This window comes from Oryza sativa, chromosome 9, assembly GCF_034140825.1.
Source record: "Oryza sativa Japonica Group chromosome 9, ASM3414082v1".
Classification (NCBI taxonomy): Eukaryota; Viridiplantae; Streptophyta; class Magnoliopsida; order Poales; family Poaceae; genus Oryza; species Oryza sativa.
This window is the reverse complement of record NC_089043.1, coordinates 25219818-25246356: the sequence shown is the minus strand read 5'-3', so window position 1 is coordinate 25246356 and position 26539 is coordinate 25219818. Positions and strand designations below refer to the sequence as shown.

At 42.9% G+C, this 26539-nt stretch overlaps 5 protein-coding genes across 10 annotated transcripts; 2 read left to right on the top strand and 3 right to left on the bottom strand.

Moving 5' to 3' along the window:
• The first annotated feature begins 1412 nt into the window (after positions 1 to 1412).
• LOC4347667 (uncharacterized) lies at positions 1413 to 5188 on the top strand. Of its 2 annotated transcripts, none has more exons than XM_015756049.3 (12): positions 1413 to 1583; positions 1680 to 1759; positions 2323 to 2428; positions 3090 to 3188; positions 3299 to 3364; positions 3477 to 3593; positions 3843 to 3917; positions 4021 to 4123; positions 4214 to 4261; positions 4343 to 4464; positions 4593 to 4801; positions 4886 to 5188. In XM_015756049.3, the coding sequence occupies exons 1-11, from the start codon at positions 1512 to 1514 to the stop codon at positions 4692 to 4694; spliced, it is 990 nt and encodes a 329-aa protein (XP_015611535.1). In that variant the 5' UTR covers positions 1413 to 1511; the 3' UTR covers positions 4695 to 4801; positions 4886 to 5188. The 2 variants fall into 2 exon arrangements, with proteins under 2 accessions (XP_015611535.1, XP_015611536.1); XM_015756050.3 differs by having other exon boundaries at positions 4329 to 4464.
• Positions 5189 to 5799: 611 nt separating this feature from the next.
• On the top strand, positions 5800 to 6429 carry LOC4347666 (branchpoint-bridging protein). The gene has a single exon (XM_015756045.3). It carries the CDS (start codon positions 5826 to 5828, stop codon positions 6171 to 6173), a length of 348 nt encoding a protein of 115 aa, XP_015611531.1. The 5' UTR covers positions 5800 to 5825; the 3' UTR covers positions 6174 to 6429.
• Positions 5828 to 10511, bottom strand: LOC4347665 (subtilisin-like protease SBT3.6). Of its 5 annotated transcripts, XM_015756046.3 has the most exons (11): positions 9818 to 10511; positions 9608 to 9702; positions 9408 to 9505; positions 9113 to 9271; positions 8900 to 9011; positions 8227 to 8770; positions 8040 to 8137; positions 7726 to 7965; positions 7529 to 7643; positions 7223 to 7427; positions 5828 to 7150 (listed from the first exon to the last, which is right to left on the bottom strand). In XM_015756046.3, exons 1-11 carry the CDS (start codon positions 9890 to 9892, stop codon positions 6582 to 6584), a joined length of 2310 nt encoding a protein of 769 aa, XP_015611532.2. In that variant the 5' UTR covers positions 9893 to 10511; the 3' UTR covers positions 5828 to 6581. The 5 variants fall into 5 exon arrangements, with proteins under 5 accessions (XP_015611532.2, XP_066160327.1, XP_066160325.1 ...); XM_066304230.1 differs by having other exon boundaries at positions 9608 to 10511; XM_066304228.1 differs by having other exon boundaries at positions 9408 to 9702.
• A 3578-nt stretch (positions 10512 to 14089) lies between these two features.
• Positions 14090 to 16846, bottom strand: LOC4347664 (uncharacterized). The gene is made up of 5 exons (XM_066304220.1): positions 16598 to 16846; positions 16238 to 16410; positions 15272 to 15347; positions 14593 to 14657; positions 14090 to 14515 (listed from the first exon to the last, which is right to left on the bottom strand). Exons 1-5 carry the CDS (start codon positions 16776 to 16778, stop codon positions 14393 to 14395), a joined length of 618 nt encoding a protein of 205 aa, XP_066160317.1. The 5' UTR covers positions 16779 to 16846; the 3' UTR covers positions 14090 to 14392.
• A 707-nt stretch (positions 16847 to 17553) lies between these two features.
• Positions 17554 to 26210, bottom strand: LOC9269757 (zinc finger CCCH domain-containing protein 19). The gene is made up of 12 exons (XM_015756043.3): positions 24409 to 26210; positions 24234 to 24313; positions 23630 to 23817; positions 21757 to 22792; positions 21554 to 21681; positions 21224 to 21283; positions 21078 to 21128; positions 20915 to 20985; positions 20486 to 20634; positions 19285 to 20394; positions 19053 to 19112; positions 17554 to 18894 (listed from the first exon to the last, which is right to left on the bottom strand). The coding sequence occupies exons 1-12, from the start codon at positions 25878 to 25880 to the stop codon at positions 17822 to 17824; spliced, it is 5478 nt and encodes a 1825-aa protein (XP_015611529.1). The 5' UTR covers positions 25881 to 26210; the 3' UTR covers positions 17554 to 17821.
• Positions 26211 to 26539: the final 329 nt, after the last annotated feature.

The window sequence follows — 26539 nt, the reverse complement described above, 5'->3', positions numbered from 1 at the left end:
AGTCTTGGAACGACCATAAATATCTTCATTGATTTTCAGGTTATATTCGGTGCAGCTGTATTAACCCCTTCTCACAGTGCACCAATTTTTTTAAAAAAAATAAAATGTGAAATTTACCATTATTTGTTTGGAAAATGCAACGCTTTATCTATCTGAAATGATGATGCATCGATATGCTGGAGACCGAACATGCATTTACTACAACTAAGCAGTGCATTTACTCAAGCCGCCACGGCGCCGGCGCTGCTGCTTCCCCAGTATATTTCGCTTCCCAACTGCAGATACACCTACGATTTGGTTCTGCTAAGATTGTGTTTAGATTCAAAGTTTGGATACAAATTACGAAGTGACCACCAGTTCTACTCCTATAGTAGCAGCAGTGCAGCACTCCTGCTACTGTTGGATGCTTGAAACTGCAATCCACGGATGATCCTGGTCGACGTCAGCGTAGTAAATGCACCATCTCCTTGATTCGAACTTTTCAAGTTCGCAGAACGGTAAACGTACAAGGCATGTGCATACTAGTATATACACCGTACTCCTCCGTATGTACTGTACGTCTTGCACACCATAAATTAAATTGGAAAAAAAAGGTTTAGAAGGATACATCGAAATGAAAACTTTAGAAAGTCAGTCCAACGGGAGAAGTCATTAATAGGAGGATCCGGATCTCAGCTACAGTCACAATAGTAACTGCAACCTAAGCAAGATCAGTGCGCACCATTGGATACAAATCAGACAGTCTAGATCATACTCCCTCTATACTTAAATATAAGGGATTTTAATTGGATGCGATACGTCTGGACAGGCTTCATATCCAAATTCATTGTACTAGAATAAATCACATACAACCAAAATCCCTTATATTTAGGGATAGAGGGAGTACATCGTACTATTGATAGCATTGTACGAAAAAACTGTAGCACGGAGTACTATGCACAATTTTACATTAGCGTATACTTTCTCCGTAAAAAAACGTATATAGAACTGGATGTGACACATTTTAATATAACGAATCTGCAGAGAGATAGTTTGAATGGGACGGAGGGAGTAGTTTGAACCATTCATCGTAAAAATGAACAATCAAAATTATACGCAGTCGTTTAACTTAACGTTACAAGTATAACTGAACTTGATCTGAATCCTTAATCGTAGTGTTGCGAACGCTGTGCAATTTTTGTGATTACGTGTGCTCTCCAGTTCATCCAAGTAAACTGCCAAGCCAGCCCATGTCCCCAACGCCACAATCTTACAGGGCCGGCCCCACTGGTGCTTCGTTTCGCATGGGCCAAATGCAGCACCGCTTGCCAGCTCGTAATTGCGGCCCATTAACCTAAATGGGCCGATCGAGTGGTGGTGCAGCCCAACCACAAGGCCACGACAAAAAAAACGTCCTCCTCTTCGAGTCGTCCGCTTCCACTCACGCCGGCTCATCCTCTCTCTCTCCAAATCTGTGGACATTTCACGCGCGCTCTCCGCTCCAGCCTCCAGCCACCGCCCACCGGCCGGCGATGTCGACGGCGGCGGCGGCCGCGGCGTCCACCTCGCTCCGGCCGGCCTCCCAGTCCGCGCTCCGTCTCGCGGTTTCGCTCCCTCACCACCTTCGTCGTCTCTGATTCTGTGTAATTTATCATGCGCCTTCGTCTAACCGAGTAGTCTTCCCCGGTTAAATCGCGCAGGGTTCGCCGCGGCGGTGGTGCTGGGGAGCCCCGGCGCTCTCCCCTGCGAGGAGAGCATTCCACGCGGACACGCGGAGGCGGTTCGTGTTCTCTCCTTGGGCGTTTGCTTCTAGTATGGAATGGAGTTGATGGCCTTTTGTCCGAATTAGTTTTGCTTCCTGTGGTGTATTTGGGGGAAGTCATCGCAGACCTGTGGATTACCCTTCATGTTGCATTGTTGTCTCCTGTGGGATTAAGTGTTTCATGAGATTGGGGTATTTCGTTGTAGATTACTGTTCTATGCTTTTAAATTGCAATGCCGGTAATTTTGTTGCTACGAGTTATTGTTCAGAGTAGATTACTTCTATAACTCTCGCTGTTCCATTGGAGTTGCTTATACAGTGCGCTCTCTAACTGCCACCAGCACAGTTCAGATGTTCTTCAGGGTGTTTTAGTAACATGAGTTTCTACGGTCCTGATGCACATTTCTGATTCATGTGCAAATCTACATCTACCATTCATTCCTAGGATTTCATACTATTTGGTAGCTGCAATGCGGCAGGATCTGTGATTTGCCTTTCCGAATTCATTGTGATGGTGCAAATAGACAGATGAACAGTCTATTATTATTCTTAATTTAAGAACCTATGTTTGTATTAAACAGGAAGACTTTGTTATATGCAACTGATAAAGGCCCAGAAGAATCCTTGAAGAAGACAATTGAAGTTGACAGGTTGATCGAGATGCTGAGGGATGCAAATCCTAGAGAGGTAACTCTTCATATCTTCAATCTGACTGTTTATTCTACTACTCTCCATCCCATAATATAGCAACGTAGTGCTGGATGCCCGTATCCAGATCCATAGTACTAGGGTACGTCCCATCCGGTCCTAGGTTGCTATATTATGGGACAGAGGAAGTATTAGATAAGGTTACAGTCTCAGGTTTTACACCACACTAAAAGATCTCTCCATTCAATTGTACCAATTTAAATCTGTTACCAAACCTCTATAGTATATAATTCTCCTTGCTTTGAGCATGCTTCCATTAGTTCTTGGTTCAAAATCTGTAGAACCAATCTAAGCAGTACTTGATGACTTGGTCGTGGGAGCATTAAGCCTCAAGTTCTGTGAACAACATGAACTGTTCAATTTTATTTACTTCGGAGTTTTCATATTTACCTTTAGTTTCTTATCAGGTTTATTTTACGCATTTAGAAATATTTGAAGTATGCTTATCCTTGTCAGTTTATCACTAGATTTTATTATTATGTCTATGGTAATTCTAAATACTGGAGCATTGCTGAACAGAATATATGCAGTTTGTTTTATTTTCATTTAATTGAATTAAGCCTTGCTTTGTTTTGAAATTACTTTTGACATGAAAATTACTTGATCAACTTACTAATTTACCCTTCCTTGCATGTGACAGCTTGATCAAATAGTGGTTGAAAATGTTCTGGCGTTCGATGAGGGTTTCTGGGTTCGGCTGGCAGCAAGAATTGATCTATGCAAATCGGATGATGATAAAGCATGGTTTTCACAATTGGATTTCTTTTTTGTTACTATGGAATGTCGATCCCGTTCTCTTAGCTCGATTAATCTAACTTTGTGAATGGTGTCTCTCTTCTGCCTTTTCAGAAAGACTATGAAGAATTGGCTGAAAATGTCATGAACATAGTTGACCGTCTTGTCCATAAGACTGATGTAAGAACAATATTGGGTCACATTATTTGTATTAATGGCAACACTTTTGGCATTTTTATCGTGATCAGAAAAGTTCCTTGAATGCTGCTAATATTTACCCTTATCTATTCAGGAAAAGATTGAACAGTCAACTGATGTGCTGAAGGCAATTATTAGTCCTGTGATGCACGAAGGTGAAAACGCCACGTGGCCACCGAGAGATCCGGAGGCTCTCAAATTGATGGAGAAAGTAAGAACGAACATAGCTATTTTTTCACTGTTATTCTTTACTGGGATATTTCATCGGTGCCTTCCTATGAATTTGGTTTATTTCACATTACCTCACACATAGCATTTAGTCGCTTTAGGCAAGTTACTGTTTTGGTTGGCTCTACTTCACATGAAACAGATTTATATTCCAATCTGTAGTGTAACTAGAAAGTGCCAGTTTTATACTCCAATCTTGTATTTGTTTTTTATGGTGTCCTGGTATCGCCAGGAAATTTCAAATAGAGAAAAAGAAGGACAGCTAGACGAAGGATTTCTGTCAGAGGTTAATGCTCAGTTGAGGCAGGTATGTGTCATTTTCTACATTGTGGATTAACTTTGTTGATATATTACTCAGCATAGAGTAGTTTTGCTACTCATTTTACTATTACACCCTTACATGTGTTTAGGCTAAACAAGATGGAGATAAACCAGGACTTCAAGCTATGCTGCAGAAGGTGTTGCAGCTGTATGCGTCCAATTTTCTCCAAAAGCGTAGTTACGCTTACAAAGGTAAATCCTGTTCATTCGTTTTGGACTGTTGAACCACAACCACTGAGAATGATTACCCTTTAAATTGATTTGTCTATCTTTCATTTTCAGGGGGAGAAGTAATAGTGCCTGAAAGTTTTCTTGAATCTGTAATAAAGGGTATGTATCATTGTGCGGAGAGATTGTTTGTCTTCAATCAACTGATCTCAACCTTTAATATATCCAGATTGTGCCTTGCAGCTCCGGAAAACGAGTGGAACAAGCTGTTGCTTGATGGGTTAACAGTGGGGAAAGGAAATGTTTCACCAGAAGAATTTTATGCTGTTATAAAGAAGAGAATTGAGAGAGTCTTAATTCGCACAGTAATATCCCAACCTTTGGAGTTATACAGAGAACGCAATCTCTTTTAGTTTGTCAGGACCTTGTCTTTAGTTTAGCATCCCCTCAGCACATTTTTCATTTTTCCTCTTGTTATCTTTTTGTTTGACAGGAAGGAGGTTCTTATCAGCAGCGCATACTCGTTGAATATCTAAAAGAGATACAGGCTAGAGCGGAGGAAGTTGTGAAGGTGCTTCAAGGACCAACCATATGATGATGTCTGGTGGTCGATTTTAAACAGTGCAGGTTATCCAGTTCGATCATGGTTTTGACGCATCACCTAGCAAAAGCTTAGAAGGCGACAACAGACAACCTAACTAGGTATGTTGTTCTTCGTTTGGTATGCCGTTGAGAACACTAGATTCTATTACTTGTCTGCACATTTTTACAGCCTCTGCCTCTCAGTTGTCTGATTCAGGAACCCGAGATAAGCATAGCGAGAAGAGAAACAGATCCAAATGTCCTAAAGGAGTGCGTGATTTTCATTCCCCACTTTGGTCTTCATCTCGAATGGCCGATTTTGCTGTTGGAATGTTTGATTTCTGTTCTGTCTGATTGACACTTGACACGAGTGAGCTTGACTAAGCTGTAGTAACATGTGAATCGGTTTTTGTTGTGTAAGGGAGAAGGTTCAATGCTGAGCTTGACTTGTTACTGAGGTGCTTGTTGAACTCATTTTAAGTTACTGATCCCTGCAACTGTTGATTATCCTGATCCTGATAGATCATTGACGATTCCTCGTATTCCCTCGTTACAACTTACAAGTCATTCCGCTCGTGACTCGCTCGCAACTCTGCAGTAAAATGTTTCAGAAGCCGAGCCTCGCACTATATATTTAATGATATATAGTGAAAATAAAAAAAACTATTGTTGGATCTAAAAATGAAAGTACAAGATTTATCCACGCAAAAACTATACTCCTAAAATAGTTTCTTACCCTATATCGTAGACAAGTCTTATACGTCTATTTTTTTAATCAACGATCATATAATTTGCGATGCTACAGGCCTCATCTTTTTAACTTACGCTTATGTTTATCAGCCAAAAATTGAATTTTCAATCTTAATAAGGTTTTTTCATCGAAGTTTATTTTCCAGCCTTTGCTTTTAGATCACTAAAAATACGTATATAAAAATTTTATTTATAAATTACTTTTCGTTTACAAATATGCCGATTCGCTGGGCTCCGGTAGTGTTTTCATAAGATACAAAGAGATGAGGCGACGTGCCGTGTATTAATTGGTTGGCTTCACCTTGTGGCAGTTGGACTCTGCCTTCCAAAATACTCTACCAAAAAACAGCCCAACAAGTGGGAGAATCGGCTTTTCTCTTCCCTTCTCTTCCGCATGCTGGTCGCCGCCCTCCGCGTCCCGGCGCCGATCCCCTCGTCGCTCCCCTCGCCGGCGCGCCCTCTCCTCCGCCGCCGCAGCAGCCACCGCCTGCCCCCTCCCCCGCCCCCCGCCGCGTCAATGGCCGACGCCGGCGGCGCCACCACGAACAAGCCCGCTCCGGCCCCGGCCCCGGAGCCGCCCGAGAAGCCGCTCCCCGGCGACTGCTGCGGCAGCGGCTGCGTCCGCTGCGTCTGGGACGTCTACTACGACGAGCTCGACGCCTACAATAAGGCTCTCGCCGCCCACTCCTCGTCGGCATCCTCCGGCAGCAAGCCCGCTACCAGCGACGGCGCCAAATCATGAGGCGAATCAGGATTCAGGAGTTCTGAGGACGACTTGCAGTATGCGTCCCTTCCTCTCTTTTCATTTTTTTTCCCCTTCCCCAAATCGGGGTCTTGGTGTGGTACTCCTACCAGCTAGTAGTATTAAAATTACTCGTTTGATTATAGTGAAACATTTGTGTTATCTCATTGTGTATGCTGCAATTTGTACTAGAGTGGAATGGTTGTTGTTCCAACGAAAAATTCCCTGATTACATACAGAGAATTGTTCATGGATAGTTCTTGTGTAACAAACATTAGCATTTTGGCAGAATTCTTGTAAACAAACCCCCAACAAATCACCTATGCCATTAGAATCAGGAGAATTAGCGAGTTTAACTTACATCTTGTCCCAATATCGATGGGGACTACAAGGAGTCACAAGACTTGTTCAAGCATTGACGTAGAACTTACTGATTATTATCCTAACCACCAAAGGGATCCTCACCGTGTGAGTGCCATCCTCCCATGTCAGGCTCCCGAAGGTGTACCTCCCTTTCACCTTCAATTTGGCCTGGAATGTCACCTTGAATGGCAACTTTCTGACGGTTGAGTTGAAGGTTAGGAGCGAGGGGCTAACGGTGACGTCCACGCCTGGAGGAGCTTCTACACGAGCTCTGTACTTCGACAAAGCAGGGCCGACGTTGGTGACCGTTCTTGACACCGTCAATTTTCCCCTCAGTTCAGGGATGGTGATGGATGGAACATTCAGGTTTAACTGCGATTTTGGCGTATGTTGACATGTTGTTTGCTGTTGAGTCATGGAGCTGATGGCTGAGGTGTTGTAACCCATGGAGCAAAGGAAGCGCATGTAGTCAGATACTCCCATGTCATACACAAGACCGGGGTGCGCAGCTCTGTTTGGATTGACATGGCCACCTCCATAATCAAATGGATTTGCGTCATTGTAGGGTGCTGCCTCTGATACCATTTCAAACCCATATGCATCATGAACATTGGCTGCAAAGATGTAGAGTTGTCAGGTGAAGGCAATCTTTGGTGTGGTGAAGCAGATAAGCATTATGGTATTACCTGTCGTGACCAATGCTGATTTCACTGCAGCAGGGCTCCAATTAGGATGCATTGATTTCAGAAGAGCAACTACACCTGAAATGTGTGGGCACGACATTGAAGTCCCGGAGTCAATCTTGAAGTTAACAGATCCAATGGCCGATGATATGGCAGCAGCAGGTGACCATGCAGCCAGAATGTTTACACCTGGGGCGGCAATGTCTGGCTGCAAAAGAATTGATGGCACGGGAAGATTTGATTTTCCTGTCACATATTTGATCAAATCAAAGGATAAACTTAGTTCATCAACTAAAGGAGATGCCTTACCTTCAGGATAGAGGGGGACAAAGAACTTGGGCCCCTAGATGAGAAGTATGCAACTTCTGGGGCTACCAGCTCTCCAACAATTGTTTTTGGAAAGCTAAATTGGGCCACTGGGTTTCTGTATTTGCAAAACAACAGTTAATTGCATGAACCCATAATTTTCACACCTGGTGGATCATATCCAAGAAAGTTTTGTGTACCTCATGCTTGTCGTGTATGCAAGTATAGCTGTTCCAACTTGGTAATCCACTTGAACACAAGGAATATCAAGTGAAGATGCTATATCCTTGGTCAAGAATTGCGCAAAGATGACTCCAACACCTCGAGCCTTTTTTACAGTCTCTACGGCCACTGAGGCTGACCTCTGTGCTCTTGTTTGGAAGCAAAGCACTACATTTCCTTTTACTAGAGTAGCATTCAGAGATCCTGCAGTGCAGCTTCTGCAAAGACATCAGCCCAAATGGAAGTTGAAATTGTAGGATGGATCCAAAGTGAAGAGAATGACAAAGGTTACCTTGCATCAGTATCGTCGGCATTATCAGATGAAATGTCTTCAGCATAGACTATACGCACACTTTTTGAAGGATGCTTTCCAGAATACAGTGTTTGGCCCTGCATTATCATGCCATCAGAATAAAGAACAATGTGCCAACCATCTGCAACCATTAGTGTTTGAAGCTATAATTCAGATTACACCATACCACGTAAGTACTATTGTTGCCAAGAATGATCTTTGCAAGGAATATCCGATCAATGGTGCCCGCAGCAACAGTGACAATCCATGGGGCCGAGTTGATCACCGTCTCTGAATAAGGACCGGAGTTCCCTGCAGAACAAACGACGACGACTCCTTTTGCGACAGCATGGAAGGATCCAATTGACAAGACATCATCAACATAAGCAGGGAGAGGTGGTGCTTGTCCTAGGGACACCGAGATCACATCGACGCCATCGTGTATGGCATCGTCGAAAGCAGCAAGAATGTCTGCAGCGGTACAATCTCCAGTAGCCCAGCATACTTTGTAAACTGCCAGCCTTGCCCTCTGTGCCCCTCCCCTTGCTACACCTTTGGCAAGGCCCCTGAAGCTGGCATTGGCTACCAGAGCTCCAGCCGCTGTGGATGCCGTGTGTGTGCCATGCCCAACGGCGTCTCTTGCCGACATGAACTCATAGATATCACTGGTGTTCATCTTGCCGTACTCAGCTTCATACCCTTTGACGTACCATTTCGCGCCTATTATTTTCCTATCCTATCATGAATCTGAAGTCACCAACAGAATAACTAGTAGCAAAATTCTCTGTTCTCCTATTGCAGTGATAAAATTTCACAAGCAAAATAGCAATGTGAAACTGAAGGCTCAAGAGCAGGCCAACCTGTTGCAGTTAGAGGCATTGAACTTCTCTCCGGCGACACATTGCCCCTTCCAGCGCCGCGGGACCTCGCCGATGCCGTCGTCTCTGAAACTGGCCGACTCCGGCCAGATTCCTGCAAACCAAGAGCATCTCAATCCTCACATTGTAATGTCAGCATCAATTGCAAACTGGCAATTGCCAGTTCTACACATGATGAAGAACAGGTGAGTTCACCTGTATCTAGCACACCGATGATGGAATCCTCCCCAAATCTGCTCTCCAAGAGGATTCCACCACCTGAAGGCGACGGATTCACCCCCATGAAATCCCAGCTCCTGGTGGTGTGCAGGTCAAGAACACGATTCCGAACAACCCGCACAACTCCAGGCCAATCTTGGTGACAAAAAAAATTCAATCCAGCAGAAGAGTACAAGAAAAACAGAGTGAGAGAGATAGAGAAACATAAAATCAAATTTTGGTTTGCCAAGAACAGCAGCAAGATGGCCGGCGGGGAATGCGGCGAGCTCACCGGAGAGCCGCGCCGCCTGGCCGCCGGTGAGCACGGCGGCGAAGCCGGAGAAGCCATGCCTGTAGCTGTAGAGGATGGCATCCATGGCCGCCTGCTCGCTGCAAAGCGCAAGGCAACAGTAAACCACGCCACATCTAAGCAACCAATGCTCCAGCCATGGAGAAGGAGGAGAAGAAGAAGAAGAAGAAGAAGATTGCAACCTGCCAAGAACGGCGGCGAGCATGCCGTGGTGCGCCTCCTGGACCAGCTCCGGCCGCAGCCCGTGGTGCCTCTCCCCCATGTACACAATGTACACCTGCAGAGAGAGACGCCATGGGACCAAAACAGCGTAAGATTGACGCTGCCAGAAGCTTTCTTGGGGGGCAGAAATCATCAAAGCAAAGCTAAGAATGTCCCGGTTAATGGCTCACATTGCTGCGAGAAGATGAGCAGGGCTCGAGCAGCATGAGGAGGAAGACGATGAAGAGCAGGGGAGACATGGCCATGGCGTGTGATGAGTGAGCGTGAGCTCAAAGAGGGAAGCTGACGCTGATAAATTTTTCTCTCTGGAGTACTCGTAGAGGTGAAGTGGAGTGGTTTGAAAGGGAGGAGCTGAGCTGAGGCTGAGGGGGGTTGGTCGGTGTGCAGGAGGCGGCCTCTCTTCTCTGTCTGCTTGGACTGGATTCAAATCTCCCACTAAATACTCCTATTGGAGCATTAGAGCAAGTTTAATAGGATAGGCCACTACTAACTCCGAATCATCTATAGCCATTGTAATAGTCTATTTATACAATAGTTGCTTACTATAATATTAATATCTGGTCGCACGTGTCATACACACATTACGTTTTGGAGTCCGTGCTGCTCTTCTCTCTTTTCCTTTATCTCTTTAAAATATATTTATAGCTGGCTTATAGCTTGCTATTGTACCAACACTAGTATAGGGCAACAACAATATATACAGTAAAAGTAGTCCATATAGATGGGACCCACACATATGGACTATAACTATTGTTATCTTCACAATGTATATAGATAGCAACTAGTATTAAGAGGAGAGAGGAAATAGAGAGAAATAACATATTTTATTCTATATGGGCAACTCATATGCTTATGGGTGGCTTTTGCTATTTTCTTGCTATGGACTAGTTCCATAATGTTGTTAGATGGCTAAATAGAATATTTTATTGCTTATGAACTAGTTTTAGACTACATTGTGGATGCCCTAATTACGACTCTGCAACTGCACTGTATGCACTGTGCGGCCGTGCCCCAGTGGATTGGTTTGTTTTCTGTTTGTTCTTCGTCCTGACCTGACGCAGCACAAACGCTCACTGGTTTGTTTTTTTTTTTTTAAAAAAAAATGGGGCTGTGAGGTGCTCACTGGTGGAGTGGCGATCGGTGTCGTGCTCCCTCACCGCGCCGTATTGCTGGGTCTGCGTGCGATGCGTGTGTGAGCCGACGATGTTGCCGTTCGGCCGAACGCGTCTTGCCCGTTCTTTTGCTTGCTTTACTCGATACTCTCGTACTAGAACTACAAATCTATCTAAACATAAATTTTATCTGATTCTAAGTTCTTATATTTTAGGATGAAATGAGTATTTGCTTGGTGCTCAGCTTGCTTGGCCATGCTCTTTCTAATTTATTCACAAAATGGTTATTTGCTCAAAGTTTTCTAAATACATTTTCTAAAAGGAAATTCCTACGATAGTTTGTTTTTAAGGTATTTATTAGGCGTGTTTCTTAAAAAAATGATGATAATTAAGTAGATAATTCGTGATATAATCCGTCAGAGGCATATGGTTGTTTCGTAGCTAGCGTAGTGGTTCTTCGGATGGAAAGAGATGGCCAGTTTGTTCTGTGCGGTGTTAGGTTTGCCACCGACGCGTACAGTGACCATTAGTCACAGGGATATACTGATATGTCCTCATTTGGCTTCACAACTTCACACGGATTTTGTTAATTTGATTTCACCAGTGAGCATTATGGCGTGTGCCGAGCAGTATCTTGCTTGTAACTTGTTTCAAACTCAGGTGTTCCTTAAAAATGAATTGTTGGATCGTCCTCCAATGGGTATGTGCTCGACATCTGTCTCGAATCTCCCTGGCTCAGGCACATGGGTATGGTTATTTTTTATGCAGAAGCAGACTATCATTTCTTATGCAGAATGCAGATAATGTTATTGTCCTAATCACTTCTCATTATTTTTTTTCTATCCTGGATTAACTATTAGTACAAGTGGAAGTGGGAACCTCGTTTGTTCTCATTTGTGGACCAGAAGAAAGTGGCACAAATGGAACTGTATAAAACCGGGAAGTTCCATATAAAGGCTGTGTTTAGTTCACACTGAAGTTTGAAAGTTTGGTTGAAATTGGTACGATGTTATAGAAAAGTTGTGTGAATGAAAGGTTTGATGTAATGGAAAGTTGGAAGTTAAAAAAAAAACTTTGAAACTAAACAGGGCCAAACCCTACTCGATTCAGAATATTCTTGGTAGCTATACATAGAGCAAAAATATTATATCTTCATGCACTCATCATCTTTTACTTTGCGCTGCAATATGAAGTAGTAGTGACATCAAAATACCTTTATGGCAATCAAAAAGATTATTGATATCATATCATTTTATTAAGCTACTGATAGTGGCACTATGGACAGATGACAGGCAACTTGCGTTGACCCGGAGAGTAGACTTACTCCCTCCGTGTCAAAATAAACCAATCTCGTATTAAGATGTGACACATCTCAGTACATCGAATCTGGATATAGACCGAGTTTAGTTCTAAAATTTTTCTTCAAACTTCTAACTTTTCCATCACATCAAAACTTTTCTACACGCACAAACTTTCAACTTTTCGGTCACATAGTTCCAATTTCAACCAAAATTTCTATTTTGACATGAACTAAACACACCCATACTCTATTTTTATGAGGTTGACTTATTTTAGGATGGAGTATGATTAGTGGGCTGTTTTGTTTTCAAGTTCCAACAGGGACGCTGCTTTCTCCTTCAGTGCTTGCACTTTAAACTTTTTATGTGAGAAGCTCAGGTCACTTTAATGGCGTCTGGTGTTGAGAGGTAGCAGTAGCATAGCAATAGCACCGTTGTTTGCAGCTTGCGTGGGTCCAGCAGAGCAGCTGCCATGAACCGGAGGACGAGATCACCACCTCACAATTTGGAAGGCCTGCAGCTTTGCATGGGGGCCGGGAAAAAGGCAAATAATTCCAACTTTTCGGCAAATCATTCGGAAAAGGCAGCGACCAAATTTGAAAACAGCACAGCAAACTGCTTAGGTTAAGTCAGAAATGTTCTTTTAGCAGTAGTCAATGCCTAGTAGCTGGTCAGACTTTAAATCTACCCTTAAATATTACACATGCGAATGCGCTTTTAATACTATCAATATTACTACATCCGTCCTAAAATATAAGTATTTTTAGCTATAAATCTAGACACGGGTAGTACACATGTGGATGTGCCTTTAATACTATACTCACCTCTTTACTCCGTCTCAAACAAGTGCTTGTCCATTTAAAAGTTGATTTTTTTCAAGAACAGATGAAGTACTACACTAATAAGTTCTATTGATATTTGTCCGTTTAAGCATATATGCATGTGATGTGTGTATTTTATGTAATTTTGAAAAAAAAATTATATGTTTATTGATGTGTTCAATACTCATTTGAAATGCAGGAATTAATTTAACTCCAATGAAATTCTAGCAAAAAATTCTTTGTTCCGAAGGAGCTCTCAAGGTTGGGTAGGGGGCACTACTGCCGCTGAGTATTCCTCGAATGCTTCGTGAAATCTCTCTCGCATCATATTAGTGCTCCACTTGGAGCACATGATTTTTTACAAGAATTTCACCGGAATCTATACGGAATTTAAGAAAAAAAAAACTATAAAAACTTGGCGTTTTGAGTACTCCAGGCTAGCTAGAGTGCCGTTTGATCGGCAGGGAGAAGTGGGGGAGGTGCGACAGTGTGCTGCAGTAGGTACGACATTTACTCGGTACATTTGCTTTACATGCGATTGACGTGACGTCGACTTCACCATTCAATCATCGTCACCGTAAAGTTTGAACTCGGCTCGGCGACCATACGGATCACAACACAACGCCATCACGTGTGCTCCAATCAAATCTTTCCTCCTCATGCCTCTGCACAAGTGCAGACTGCTGTTCAATGTTCATCTCTGAAAGCATTCGAGGAGTAACTCAAGAGTCAGAAGTGCAGAACAACGGCAAGTATACAGTGTCAGGACTACAAGTACCTGCTACTCCATTCGTCCTTAAAAAAATAATAAATAATAGGTTTTCGTATCTAACGTTTGACTGTTCATCTTAATATAAATTTTTTTTATAATTATTATTTTCATTGTTGTTAGATGATAAAACATGACTAATATTTTATACGTGACTTATCTTTTTAATTTTTTCAAATAAGACGGATGGTCAAACGTTGGACACGGAAACCCAGTGTCTGTCTTTTTTTTTTTTTTGGGACGGAAGGAGTAGTAAAGGAGTAGTATTTAGTACGAGAGAGCAAAAGAACAGATTAACATACTCCTAATACTATTATGGCTTTTCCTGCATGGTGAAAACGATAACCATATGCTACTCTGTACGATAATAAGCGCACTATTGGATAGCACTCTTCTACTTATATCTATCAACCTTTTGCCCTCAAGGAGTTAACAGTTGACATCATTCAACATTTCACCGACCAGATCCCATTTTTGCTTCAATGAAGCAGGAAGGCTGTCGCATGTACAACATTAGTTTGTATCTGGCCATAACATTACAAAAACGATGCAAGTACAATGGAAAGAATTAAGAGCATCCAAGAAACCGTCCAATTTTGCTCAATGTGGCTCGGGCCACTCCTCAATAGGGATGTGGTTATTGTAATTTGTAAGGATATGGCGTCAGGTAGTCTTCTGTATCTCATGTCGGTAGCAATTTTCTTCAGATCTCCAACTGAACAACGACGGGCAAGCAGCATAGTTCCTATTTAGGTGGTCGACGGTCCGGGTAAAGTATGTCTGCGACGTTTTCCTTGATGTAAATAGCTGTCTTGTTTAGATTCTTTGCAACGCCTGAAGCGACCAATCCCGCGCTTTTCCTAAACCTGCAGCAGCCTCGTACTACATCAGTAAGACAATCACAAGAAAGGGACAGGAAGGGGAAATCTGAAAGCTAGCTTTCCTCGCATAGAAATCCTGTCCTGTAAGTTGCCCGGGTCTTTGTCCTTGTTGCCGAGAGCTGGTGGCCGCTGTAATAAGAAACGCAAATGTATTAAACATCAATCTAAACAATGAAGAAATGGTACACCCAAAGAGATGGGTCTTATTGTTGTAGAAGAACATTGGCCAACAAAACTGAACCAAACTCTCAACATGACTGATAATTTGACTTAACACTCCATTTTTCCCAGCTAATACCATACTATTAGCAAATATTTCTATAGCTGTCTGTGAACAAAAGAACAAGTTTGTACATGACTGAAACATATGGTTAAATGGAAATACCCAAGCTAAAGTTTACAGAAATGTGTAATTGCCACCGTCAAATGCACATGACCTACCTATGGACTTAATACTGAGAAAATGGAGCTTCAACCCACCTTTTGGTACTTACTACGTCCATCCCAAAATATAACAACCTTTGGCTATGAATCTGGACACACATAGCCAAAGTTACTTATATTTTGGGACGGAGGGAGTATTAAGTTGTAACATATTGACAGAGTTTTAAAAAGTTTGATCATTCATAAATCATTTGAAAACAAAACTCCACAATTACCTGTACCAAGTCATCATAGAGTTTTATTCAACTGTAGACCAAATATGAAGAAGTTGTGGCATCAAGAGAAATACTTTAGCATACCTTCCTTTCTATAAGAGGCAGTAGCAGGCTCATTATTTGGTGATTTCTTCTCAACCAATCTGCTGTCCACCAATAGCTGTAGTGACATTTTTCATTGTCATTAGACAGAAGCAAAGCACAAAGGCTAGCACAAAAAAGATTTATAATGACTATAAAATATACACTTATACATGTATGTGTTTTCAATAAAAAACAGAAACTATTAAGAGGCATAAGTTTCATTCATGTTGTTCTCAGAGAGCAGTGTCAATAAGTGAACAGAGTCCAACCACCAAGCAGTCAGAAAAAGAACAAAATTACCAACCATTCTTCAGGTTGCACAAATGTGGTCCCACCTCAACCTTATAGGTTGATGATGCCAACCAATATCCTACACATGGAAATGCAAGAAAAGAAAATCCTTCTGGATGCTTATGAATGAAACTAGTGCTCAATTGCAGGATCATATTGTAGTTTACATAAAGAATCTTTGATACATGTAGATACCAAAATATGCCTAGCATGATTACTTCCAGTATTACGCAATCAGATGTTTTACGTGTGAAATGTCGTATTATAGGTTTATGTAAAGAAGCTTTGATACACGAAAATCGTAAGATAGGTCTATCACATTTAGTTACAGTGCTTAGGCAAACATAGATTTTTGTCTGAAATAAAAAAAATGTTGAGATTTGATATAAGTCTTAAAACTAATGCAAAGATCATGGAAGATAGTATGATCAACATCTACTACTCTAATTCCTTCTTGTAGGAGATTCCTATGATCACGTGTTTTGTGATTCACTACCTACATAATAAGTCATTGCCTCATTGGCATTAATATGTTTGTGATTACCAATCAACATCAATGGAGAGAACTAAGGATTTCATACTGCAGCTACGAGATGGAAACCAACCTCATATCAACATCGACGAAAAGAATTGAGATTCCATACTGTAATTAATAACTACGAGATGGAAACCAACCTCAAGCCCCTGGCAATATGGCAACAACGTCTTGCCCTCCTTCTCGCCGCTTCGGCCGTCTTTGTTATCCACCACAAACATGGAGTAACCAGCGCAGGCGTACTTGAACTGCCTCAAATCATGCCCCTGCGCCGCCGCCTCTTCTCTGGGCTCGTCCACCACGTAGCTTGGGACTGGAGCACCGAACCAAACAACAACAGTTTCGTGAGATTCTCCGATCAATCTGAACCCGAACCACCAGAAATCGATAGAGACAATTTTTGCCGATGGATTGAAAACCCGCACGCCGATCGATCGCGCGCTGCGATTTTTTTTTTTTGGGGGGGGGGGGGGGGGAGATTAGGGTTCGTTTCGTTTTACCTTGGGGGATGGAGCGCGGGATCCCCACGCAGACGGGGTTGAATCCGCGGGATCTGAGCATGGACGAGTAGTAGAGGCAGCCCTTGCAGGATTTCCCCCTCCTCGGAAGCGCCGTGCCCGATGGTTTTCCGGCCGCCGCCGCCGCCGCGCCACCGCCGGCCGCCGGCGATTCCTCCCCCATATCGCGCTCTCTTTTCCTCTCTCCTCTCCTCTCCTCTCGACTCCCCGTGACGAAGAGATTTCGTCGTCAAATTTTGTCCTCCCCTGCGCTGGCTGACATGTGGGCCCGCCAACCTCGGCGATTGGGTTCCCGAATCGTACCCGCCGACTAGAGGGCCCACCAGTCAGGTCAGAGGATCAAGACAATTCACGAGTAGTTACGTTACTTCTTTGGATTTTTAAAATTTTGATTTGTACTGTAGGATTAATTTCAGGTTGCCGTGATACTTGTCACAATTGGGCTGTGTTTAGTTCACACCAAAATTAGAAGTTTGGTTAAAATTGAAACGATGTAACGAAAAAGTTAGAAATTTATGTGTATAGAAAAGTTTTGATGTGATAAAAAAGTTGAAAGCTTTTAGAATTATTTTAGTACTAAACACGGCGTTGGTTTCAATTGATCGAATCGGTACGAATAATTCATAAAAAAAAATCAAATGGTTGTTACCAATTCTCAATTCTGGCAAAAGTCGAATTATGGTTTCCATTTATACTCCTTAACAAGACCATGTACATACACAGAAGTGAAAATTATATCAGAATCAAGACCTGATAAACAGCACCAAAAAAAAATCTGAAACGCCAGGTTGCAAGCAGAACAAACAGAAGATTTGAAATGGCCTACAATCCCAGAACTGATACAAGAATCTCAATACAGAAAAGAAGCAGGACAATCAACAGGCTACATGAGACAGAATTACTGTGTACAACAAGCATACATCCAGCACAGTAAAAGGTTGGAGCATATCACCAGGGGGGGTGCTTTAGTACCCATTTCCTACCTGACACCAGGATTTATTCAGAATGTATTACTGCTTGTTCCGAAGCAAGAAACAGAAGGGTAGGATGCACATGATTTATAACTACAACTGTTCTACATGACAATTCTGAGGAGATGCAACTCGCTACAATGCACCAAGTTCAGAAACATGCATATGTGATATGGATGTCTACTGAGGAACTACAACAAAAGGGAGGATACAACAGATGAAACTGAGAACGGATCTACTGCCTCTCTCTTGATTGTGACCTAGTATCAGTCAGCCTGTCATCATGCCTGTCACTATCCCTGCCGTTGTGCCTGTCATCACGCCTCTCGTTGCCTGACGATTGCCGATCAAACTGCCGATCAGTCCTCTCGTTTTGCCTGTCGTACCGTCTCTCGTTACCTGAATTTTGCCTATCGAAGTGCCGACTGTTTCTTGATGGATATCCATCATTCGGTATTGAATGGGAAAAGTTGCAGTGCTCACCATTCTTGCAGTATCCCTTGTCGAGTATAGAATAGCAGACTCCCCTTTTAGGCCTCCACGACCCTCCATCACCACCTGACTGCGACCTCCAAGACCTCCCACCAGAGTCACCGCCATTAAAATCACCACCATGCCCAGAATGCCTGCCTCCATTGTCTCGCTGCTGGTTATTCCAATTTGGGTTCCCGCTTGGTGAATTCCAGTTCATATTGTTATTATCTTGGCCTGTCCCATTTCCAGTACTGGGACCTGGATTAACCTGCATGGGAGCACCCCATCCAACATTTTGGTTCATGTTTCCAACTTGGCCCCCCCAACCAGGATAAGAATTTGTATTTCCTTGTGCAATGGCCCCCCATGGAGCCATTGCAACTCCTTGCATCTGAGTTCCCACCATTGCTGCTGCATTTGGAGTGCCTTGGCCTTGAGTTGCCCACATCATATTCATATTGGTGTTTCCAGGATTTGGTGTAACCCAGCCCATGTTTGGAACTGCATTTGGCTGTGCTTGCATAGCCAAACCCATGTTGTAGCCTGTGGCACTTTGTGCTGTTCCTCCCCAAGACATGTTCATGTTGTTCTGTCCAACCATTCCCCAGCCCATGTTTGCATTACCCTGGAGAGTAGCTCCCCAGGTCATATTTCCAGCCGCCTGAGGCTGAGATTGGCCAGATGTGCTTGCCAATTGTGCCCAAGCAGTGTTTTGATTATCACCACCAGCCATGGCTGTGGACGAGGGCTGCACTGCTTCAGCAGATGGTGTTGATATCAGCTGAGATGGCTTTACCGAGTTGGAAGCATCAGTTTGTAACTGGTTCCTTGCATCTGCAGGTAATGCCATCAGTTTCATTAGGTATTTAAACCATAATTTTCATTGAACAAAAGTTGCTTCGGGATTAAAAGCTTCCTTTGTGAAACAACAGATGCTAATACAGTAAAAGAGAAGACAATGGCATAAACAATGAACAAGCATTGAGCAATACCTTCAAGTTGTTGAGTATTTGATTGCACCCCTCCAGGTTGTGCACCAGATAGTCCAAGATCTGTGAAGAACCAAAAAAGAATGTTTAGGCCATATTGAAATACTTCTTCGCGGCGATTTTATAATTCTCAGCCTATTACCATTCATTAAAGAAACGGTGTACATTTTTTTTATATATTAAGTATTTGTTTCCTCAATACATTGAACGATATAAACCTTCGCAAAGAGCCTACCTTCACCCGATGACCTCATCCTTTCACGCGAAGCATCTTCCCCCAACTTTGAATCGTTTCCATCAGCTAATCTGCCATCACTTTGTGATAAAAAAGATGCTATCTGGTTCTGGGACTGCAACTGTGAATTAACTACTTCTGCACTCACTGTCGCAGGACCTGGTACAGGAGTTAGCTGACCTGCACTTCCTAAAGCTGCATTTTGTCCAACTACAAAGCTACCCATGGCAGGCTGAGAAAGTGTCACAGGATTTATTGCAGTTCCAAACTGACTTGAGGCGTTCCAACTTCCACTAAGAGATTGTTGGACTGCATACGCTGCTTGAGAGTTTTGCATTCCATAATAACCTTGTGTACTAGATTGGATAGTGGCTGGTCCAAGATTTGCCGCATCGTTTCCCTGACCAGCCCTTCCTGAGAAAGACTGTGTGCTACTTAGAACTGCTGATTTTGAAGGTTGTTCTCCAGCTCTTGTTCCTTCCTCAAGAAGGGAATCATTACGGGGCCTACCATCAACATCTGAACTGCTTCCAACTGGCGGTTCCCACGGCGGTAGGTCTTTCTCAAACCTCCCGAGCAAAGCATCTGTCAATAATATTGAATCATCTTGCTTCTCAGTAGACTTCCATATTTTTAAATTCGGAGGGAAGTACCCACTGCCATTCCATTTCCGCAACTGCACTATTGAGAAAGGACCCTGGATTTTACCGGTAGGATCCATGTACTGCCAGATTTTTTCAGACTCATTAATAACTGACTGTGATGCATGTGTTCCCCCTGACCCTATATTGGCTCCTAAAGTTTCAGATGAAACACCAGATAGACCATGTGGAGCATTACCTGCAGTAGCTCCCACTTTAACTGCGTGTGTACCGATGTTTGGGCTATCTGATTTACTTGTGTAACCAGCACTTTCACCGTGAGACGAAAATGCAGGTCTGCGTCCAAGGGGTGACTCGATATGTGTACTGGATTCGCCCCATGTGTTTCGATTAGACTCCCAGTTGGTTTTTAAATCTCTTTGTGCAGGACTCCTACCCTCTCCTTTACCTGGAGATACAGGATTATTATCTTTCTTAGAGAAAGATCCTCTTGACTTATTGAAGCTGCCTGTACAATAGAAAAAAGGGAGTGATGTCAGATGAGCACGCATGGATCGAAAATGAATATTATGGGGCGGAAGCAAAATAAAATCAAGTACTTCTTCCAGTATCCTGCTCTTGTTCCTCTGGAGATTCATAATCTGGATCCATGGTATGGTCAGCATGAACTTCAGGTTCTTCATTCAGCCTACGAACACGCTCTTCAGGGGTACTTAGAAGCTTCAGCTTCTCTACACATTCTCTAAGCGTAAATACTGGTTAAGACAAACAAGCTAAATTTTCATTTAACAAGGACTTGTCCACATAGATATAGGCCATTGCAAAATTAATTAAGTAATAATATGCATAAAAGTGCATGAACGAGTTTTATACAAAAATAATGCCACTGGATTTGTGAATACTTGCGTAATATAATATACTTATTTTTTGCCAGCACGATATGATTAAAATCCCATAGTGAAGACTTAAAGAAATATAAGGATAAATAAATATTGATAGATATAAAAGAATGACATGAAGAAGGATATTCTTTTCTACGGCCCATATCGCTTGCACGGTCACGAAGATGCCCAAGCCGCATTTTTTCACTTTCAATCCACTGCAATTTTTGCAATAGGCAATAATGAATTAAGAAATGATAGATGTACTATATAGAAAACTCTGAGCATCCATTCAGTGCTAATTGCTTACATCGTTGACTTTGAGAGATTGTAGAACCTTTGCTTTCTCATAAACCTCTCCCTGAATGGTAAGATAGTTTAGAAACAGCGAAACTGTGCACATATGCCAAAAAAACTGCACATATAACGTTGTGTAATAATAACTAATAACATTACCACTGTCAGCCTTGGAATGAATCCACACTTTATGCTTTGCCGTAAGCGTTTGCATTCCTCCTAGAACAAGAAAAGCAACAGTGAATCAGGAAATGAACATCATGTGAACAAAAGAAAGCAGCAGATTTGCTTGTTGAGAGAATGCTTGTACACATAATCTAAAGTAACATGATCAGGTTGTGTCAAATTTATTACTAACAGTATACAAAGTGAAAGGAAATAAAACTATAGACACAGTTAGAAAAATATAAGCTTGCAAGTGTTAACTCTACCAAGTTGCGGTAAACAGTAAGCAAACAGTAAAAGTGCCTGTGCTGAAAATGATAATACCTCAGTGAACTCTTGGTTTGAGGTTATATCAATAGTAATAACCTCTCTCTTGTCTAAGTTTAGAATCTCCAGTGTTATATCAGTCGACTTTTTCCCACATTTATATTGTTCTGGCGCTATTCCTGTGCCTGCACACAGATATGGGAAAGTCAGCATCATGAAGCTAAAACCAGCCAGATTAGCTTGAAAGTGTCTTATCTTACCAACAATTTGCACGAGCCGGTAGATGTCTTGCCTTTGACCTGTTCCAGATATTCTTATTCTCACAAATGACCCAAGAACTTTCTCATCAAATGTGTCAACTTCACTGATCAATTCTTCTAACAGGTTGCGACGCAGGTACATTAAACTGATGTTATGGTTATCTATTGCTGCGTAGTCGTCAAGGTTTGTTTGCAGAGCTTTCTGGTCATACTTGCGAGATTTTTTCCTTTTTTCTGAGCTCATCACCATTGATGCTTCACTGTTGCCATCAGCATCCAGACTAGGATCAGGGTCTACAACACCACCATGGTTGTCATCAATTTCAACTGGCGAGACCTCGCTCATGAGGAAATGGGATTCAAGAAGCTTCAGCATCTCAAAATGACCAACACGTGCTTTCCCAAAAAGGCTTTTGAGCATAGAATCACAAATTATCTGACTTTTCCTGCGAGGATCCCGGAGGTTTTCACGTTTAATATAATCAAGTAAAAGGGATTGGACTTCAAATTGGGACAGCACAGATTTGTCACCATTTTTCATATTTGCTACAAAATCCAAGAGCTCCTTCGAAGCCCAACTGGTCTCTTCAGCTGACGATGTAGATGTCCCTACGCTTTCAGATTCTCTTGGTCGATGGTCACTGCTCAAAGCACGCTTGGACAATTTTCTAACCTTTCTCCCTGTAGAACTTTTAGTATCACGGCCACCTGTCAGGCCTCGCTTTGTAGATTTCCTAGTGCTATCTTTAACTACAGAACTGTCATCGTTAGCAGCTTGCTTTGATCGCTTCCTTCCTTTCCTCTTTGAATTGCCTTCTAGATGGCGCACAGATGAGCTGTCTGAATTACCCTCTTCTTCATCATTTGTATCATGTGGTTCACTGAGATCATTGTCACGAATAACCAAAGAAGAACCATTCTTTTGAGACTTGGCTGCTGATATTTCTTCAAACGTCAATGGTAATTTTGTTTTCAAATTCAACCAATAATCCTTGAACAAATACCACCAGCTTGTTTTGTCGTCAAAATCTACATCCTGTTAAGCAAATTTGTACAAGTATACTAGGTTAACACTTTGGCAAGGTATGGAGCAAAGCACAACGGGAAATGAGAAGACAAATTAAGAATATTGATGTTGATTAATAAGTAAGTGAGTACTGAAATCAGTACAACTCTGTATCTCAATAATGATCATAGGTGTGTACAACATAGACATAGCGCATAGAAGGTGTTGGTGGAAGTTATGGAAATGCCATTTCGTGAAAACAATTTAGCAAGCTGCAATGCTTGGACAACATCATTCAGAAAATAGTTCTTGTTACACCTTTTGAATCCTGCAGGCAGCAGGTTGGTTAGCTCATTTGAGTTTACTAATCAAATAGACAAATCAAGTGCAAATTAACAGTTCCAAGATACATAGGGCCTACATCTTAACAAAATGATTATTGAGCATGAATATCTCGAAAACTTGTTACGCCTTGCCCTGTTCTTTTCTTATGAATTAAGATATTACCTCGATTTCCGTTAGCACGCTTTTCAAACTACTGAACGGTATGTTCCATGCGAAAACTTTCTATATGGAAGTTGCTTTAAAATATCACATATATCCATTTGTCAAGTTTGTAATAATTAAAACTTAATTAATCATGTGCTAATAGTTATCTCGTTTTACGTGCACCAACTTTATCTTCATCTTCATGAGTTTCAAACACCACCTAAGTTTCTTAGATGAGAGAGAATGACAAAAGGATAAAATGGTGTCACAAATGATATACAGAAACTAAAAAATGATGAAAAGATCAAAGATACTGGATGATACTATAGAAATACAATAGATAGATTAAGGTAAGCCAAGAAACAGAGGAAATATTACCATTTGCTCAGTAGCCTCCTCCTTGTTCTCTATCAACATCACAGTATTCATGCATGTCTCACAGAAGCCTTTGTTTCCCCTAACAGAGACGAATTTTGTCTCTTTTATGCATTTTTTGCATAAGGAATAGGTACATGTGTAACACATATGGAAGGCAGGTTTCTGGCAGTTGCTACAAATATGCCACCCTGGGAAAATGATGCAGATTGAACAAAATCAAAAAAAAAAGGAAGATATTATCTGTGGACTAAGCACAAATCTCATCATTATCAGAGAAACAGTCCAGCATCATTTATCTCCAGCAATTTTTACTCAGTATTACACAGATTTCACAAGCTTCAGTTTTCAAAGTAAAGAACAATAAACAAATAAATATGATATAACAGGACAAAATGGAAAAAAATTTAAATCAGCTATTATATTTATATTTTACCGGCATCCCACTATCTGCATGTAAAAAGAGTAGGTTCAATGCAAATATGACCCATAAAAATCATGGATTTTGATGAAATGAAGTATGAATACTCATATCCACATTCCAAAGTAAACCATCTAAGTAACTAAGCAAGGGCACTGCGAGTTGTTCAGACTAAGTCCCACATACCACAATTCCAACGACCCTTCGATTTGAAGAACTCGTCATCCCGATTAACACAAGAAGGGTGGTAAGCCTTAGGACAACCCCTGAGTATGAGGACATAGAAATAACCATTAATAATTGTAACATAGCAATATACTTTGGGATATGGAAAGAATGAAATTCCATGTCATTAACGAACCTACGATCACACACAACAAGGTCACCACCATCAAAGCAAATGAAGCAAACTTCCTCATCATCCTTCTTCCTAACAGGTGGTTTCACCACAACCTGAGCCTTGGAAGATGCACGACCTCGCTTCCGGCGCCCCCCGCCTTTCCTTGTCAATGGTGGAGGCACGTCATCATCATCCTCGTCCTCATCTATCTGCACTGCATCTTCTTCAGGGATATCCTCACCAACTGTGTCAGCCACAGCTTCTTCTGAAACACCATCATCATCTTCAACAACATTTTCATCAGCCTTGCCATCTTCATCTTCAGCTCCAGTTGTGGTAACCGCATCCATCTGCATGCCCTCCTCATCTGCACTATTGTTACCAGCTGGGGCAGCTTCTTTTTCCGCCTTATCATCTCCAGTCAGGCCTATAGTTTCCAGTTCTTCTGTACCATCAACAGCATATTCAACAACATTTTGAGCAGCCTCATCATCTTCTTCACCCTCACCTCTAGTTGTGTTTAGCACATTCATCTGAATGCCCTCTTCATCTGCGCCATCATCACCAGCTGCAGCAGCCTCATTTTCCGCACTATTATCTCTACTAATGGCAACTACATTCACTTCCGGAACACCATCAGCATTGTCAGCCTTGCCATTTTCCACATCCTTATCTCCGGCGGTAATGACCCCATCCATCTTCAAGTCCTCATCATCTGCACCACCAGCAGCTGCGGCAGCAGCCTCATTTGCCACATTGTCATCACCAGACAGGCCAACTGTACCCAATCGCATGTCTTCATCTGTCTCATCAAGACCAGCTGCACCAACCACTTCCTCGTTGCGATCACTGGAGCTGGAAACTGCATCCACCTTCCTGCCCTCGTCATCTGTGGCCGCATCACAGGCTATTGTAACCATTTCCTTAATGTCCTCTCCCGGTTGGACAAGTATATCCATCCCTGTGCCTTCCTCCGAGACACTATCACTAGCTTTGACAAGATCTATGCTCGCATCATTCAGCACAGTTGAGGAAACTACATCTATAAGCGCCCCCTCATCCTGCGCATTCTTGTCCGTCTGAGGACCATCATCAAAGCTAGCCACACCTCCAACGGGGAGCGTATTCATAACATCATCAATCAAGGAAGCACCCCCCTCATCCACAGCGGCACTAGTATCATCCAAACGCACCTGAACACGAGCATCTTCCTCAGGCTCATTACCTTCATTGCAAGCACCGCCGCCGCTAGTATCCTGACCATCTTGCTCAACAAAGCTATCGCCATCGCCACCTAATACGGACACCATAGCCGTACCATCGTCAATCTGCGAAGCACGCACCTCCGTGGGATCATCCACTGCAACCCTAGTTTCATCCAAGTGCACTCCAGCACCACCACCTTCTTCCTTGGTCTCATCAGCCTTGCCAACATCAGCCAAACCAGGGTCTTCCGCAACTCCCACAGTCTCTTCTTCAGCTATATGGTCCATATCCTCACGACCAAGGGACAGACCAAACGTAGGGCATGGGGGTTCGGCTCAACCCCCCAAAAAGCTCGTCGGCGACGGAGAGGCCCGACGAGGAGGGGTGCCCTCGAGTCGGCGGGGACGCCGAGCGGAGCGGAGTGTGCGGCAGCGCGAATCCTGGAGCCGAGCGGACCTCGCGGGCTGGCGCCTAGTACGGCGGCGCGGGGCGGCGCGGCGTGACGGCGACCTGCCGCTAGGGGGGGAGGTTCGCCGGCGGCGGGATGGCGGCGCCGGCGAGGTCGCGAACGGGCGGCGGCTAGGGCTAGGTCGCGACGAGCCGCGCTATGGGGAATTGAGGACCGACGGGTTGAGGTAGGGGTAGGATGATGTGGTCTAGTTGGGCCGGGCCCTGACACCATCTCTAGCCCACCACCGACGAAGAAAAGTTGGGCCCGATGTTTAGTTGGGCCAGGCCTCATTCCATGTCATCACCGAAGAAGAAAGATGGACCACGATAAACTGGCCCAATGTTCCTTTGAATATCAGTTCTGGCCCATTAACTTATATAGGCCCAATGTGCCTTCGAATCGACATCCCCCGGTAGTGGAGTTGAGAGTTTCAGACAAGCAAAGCGCCGTGACTGACTGACTGTCAAAGCTACTCCATACCACATAAAAAAAAAG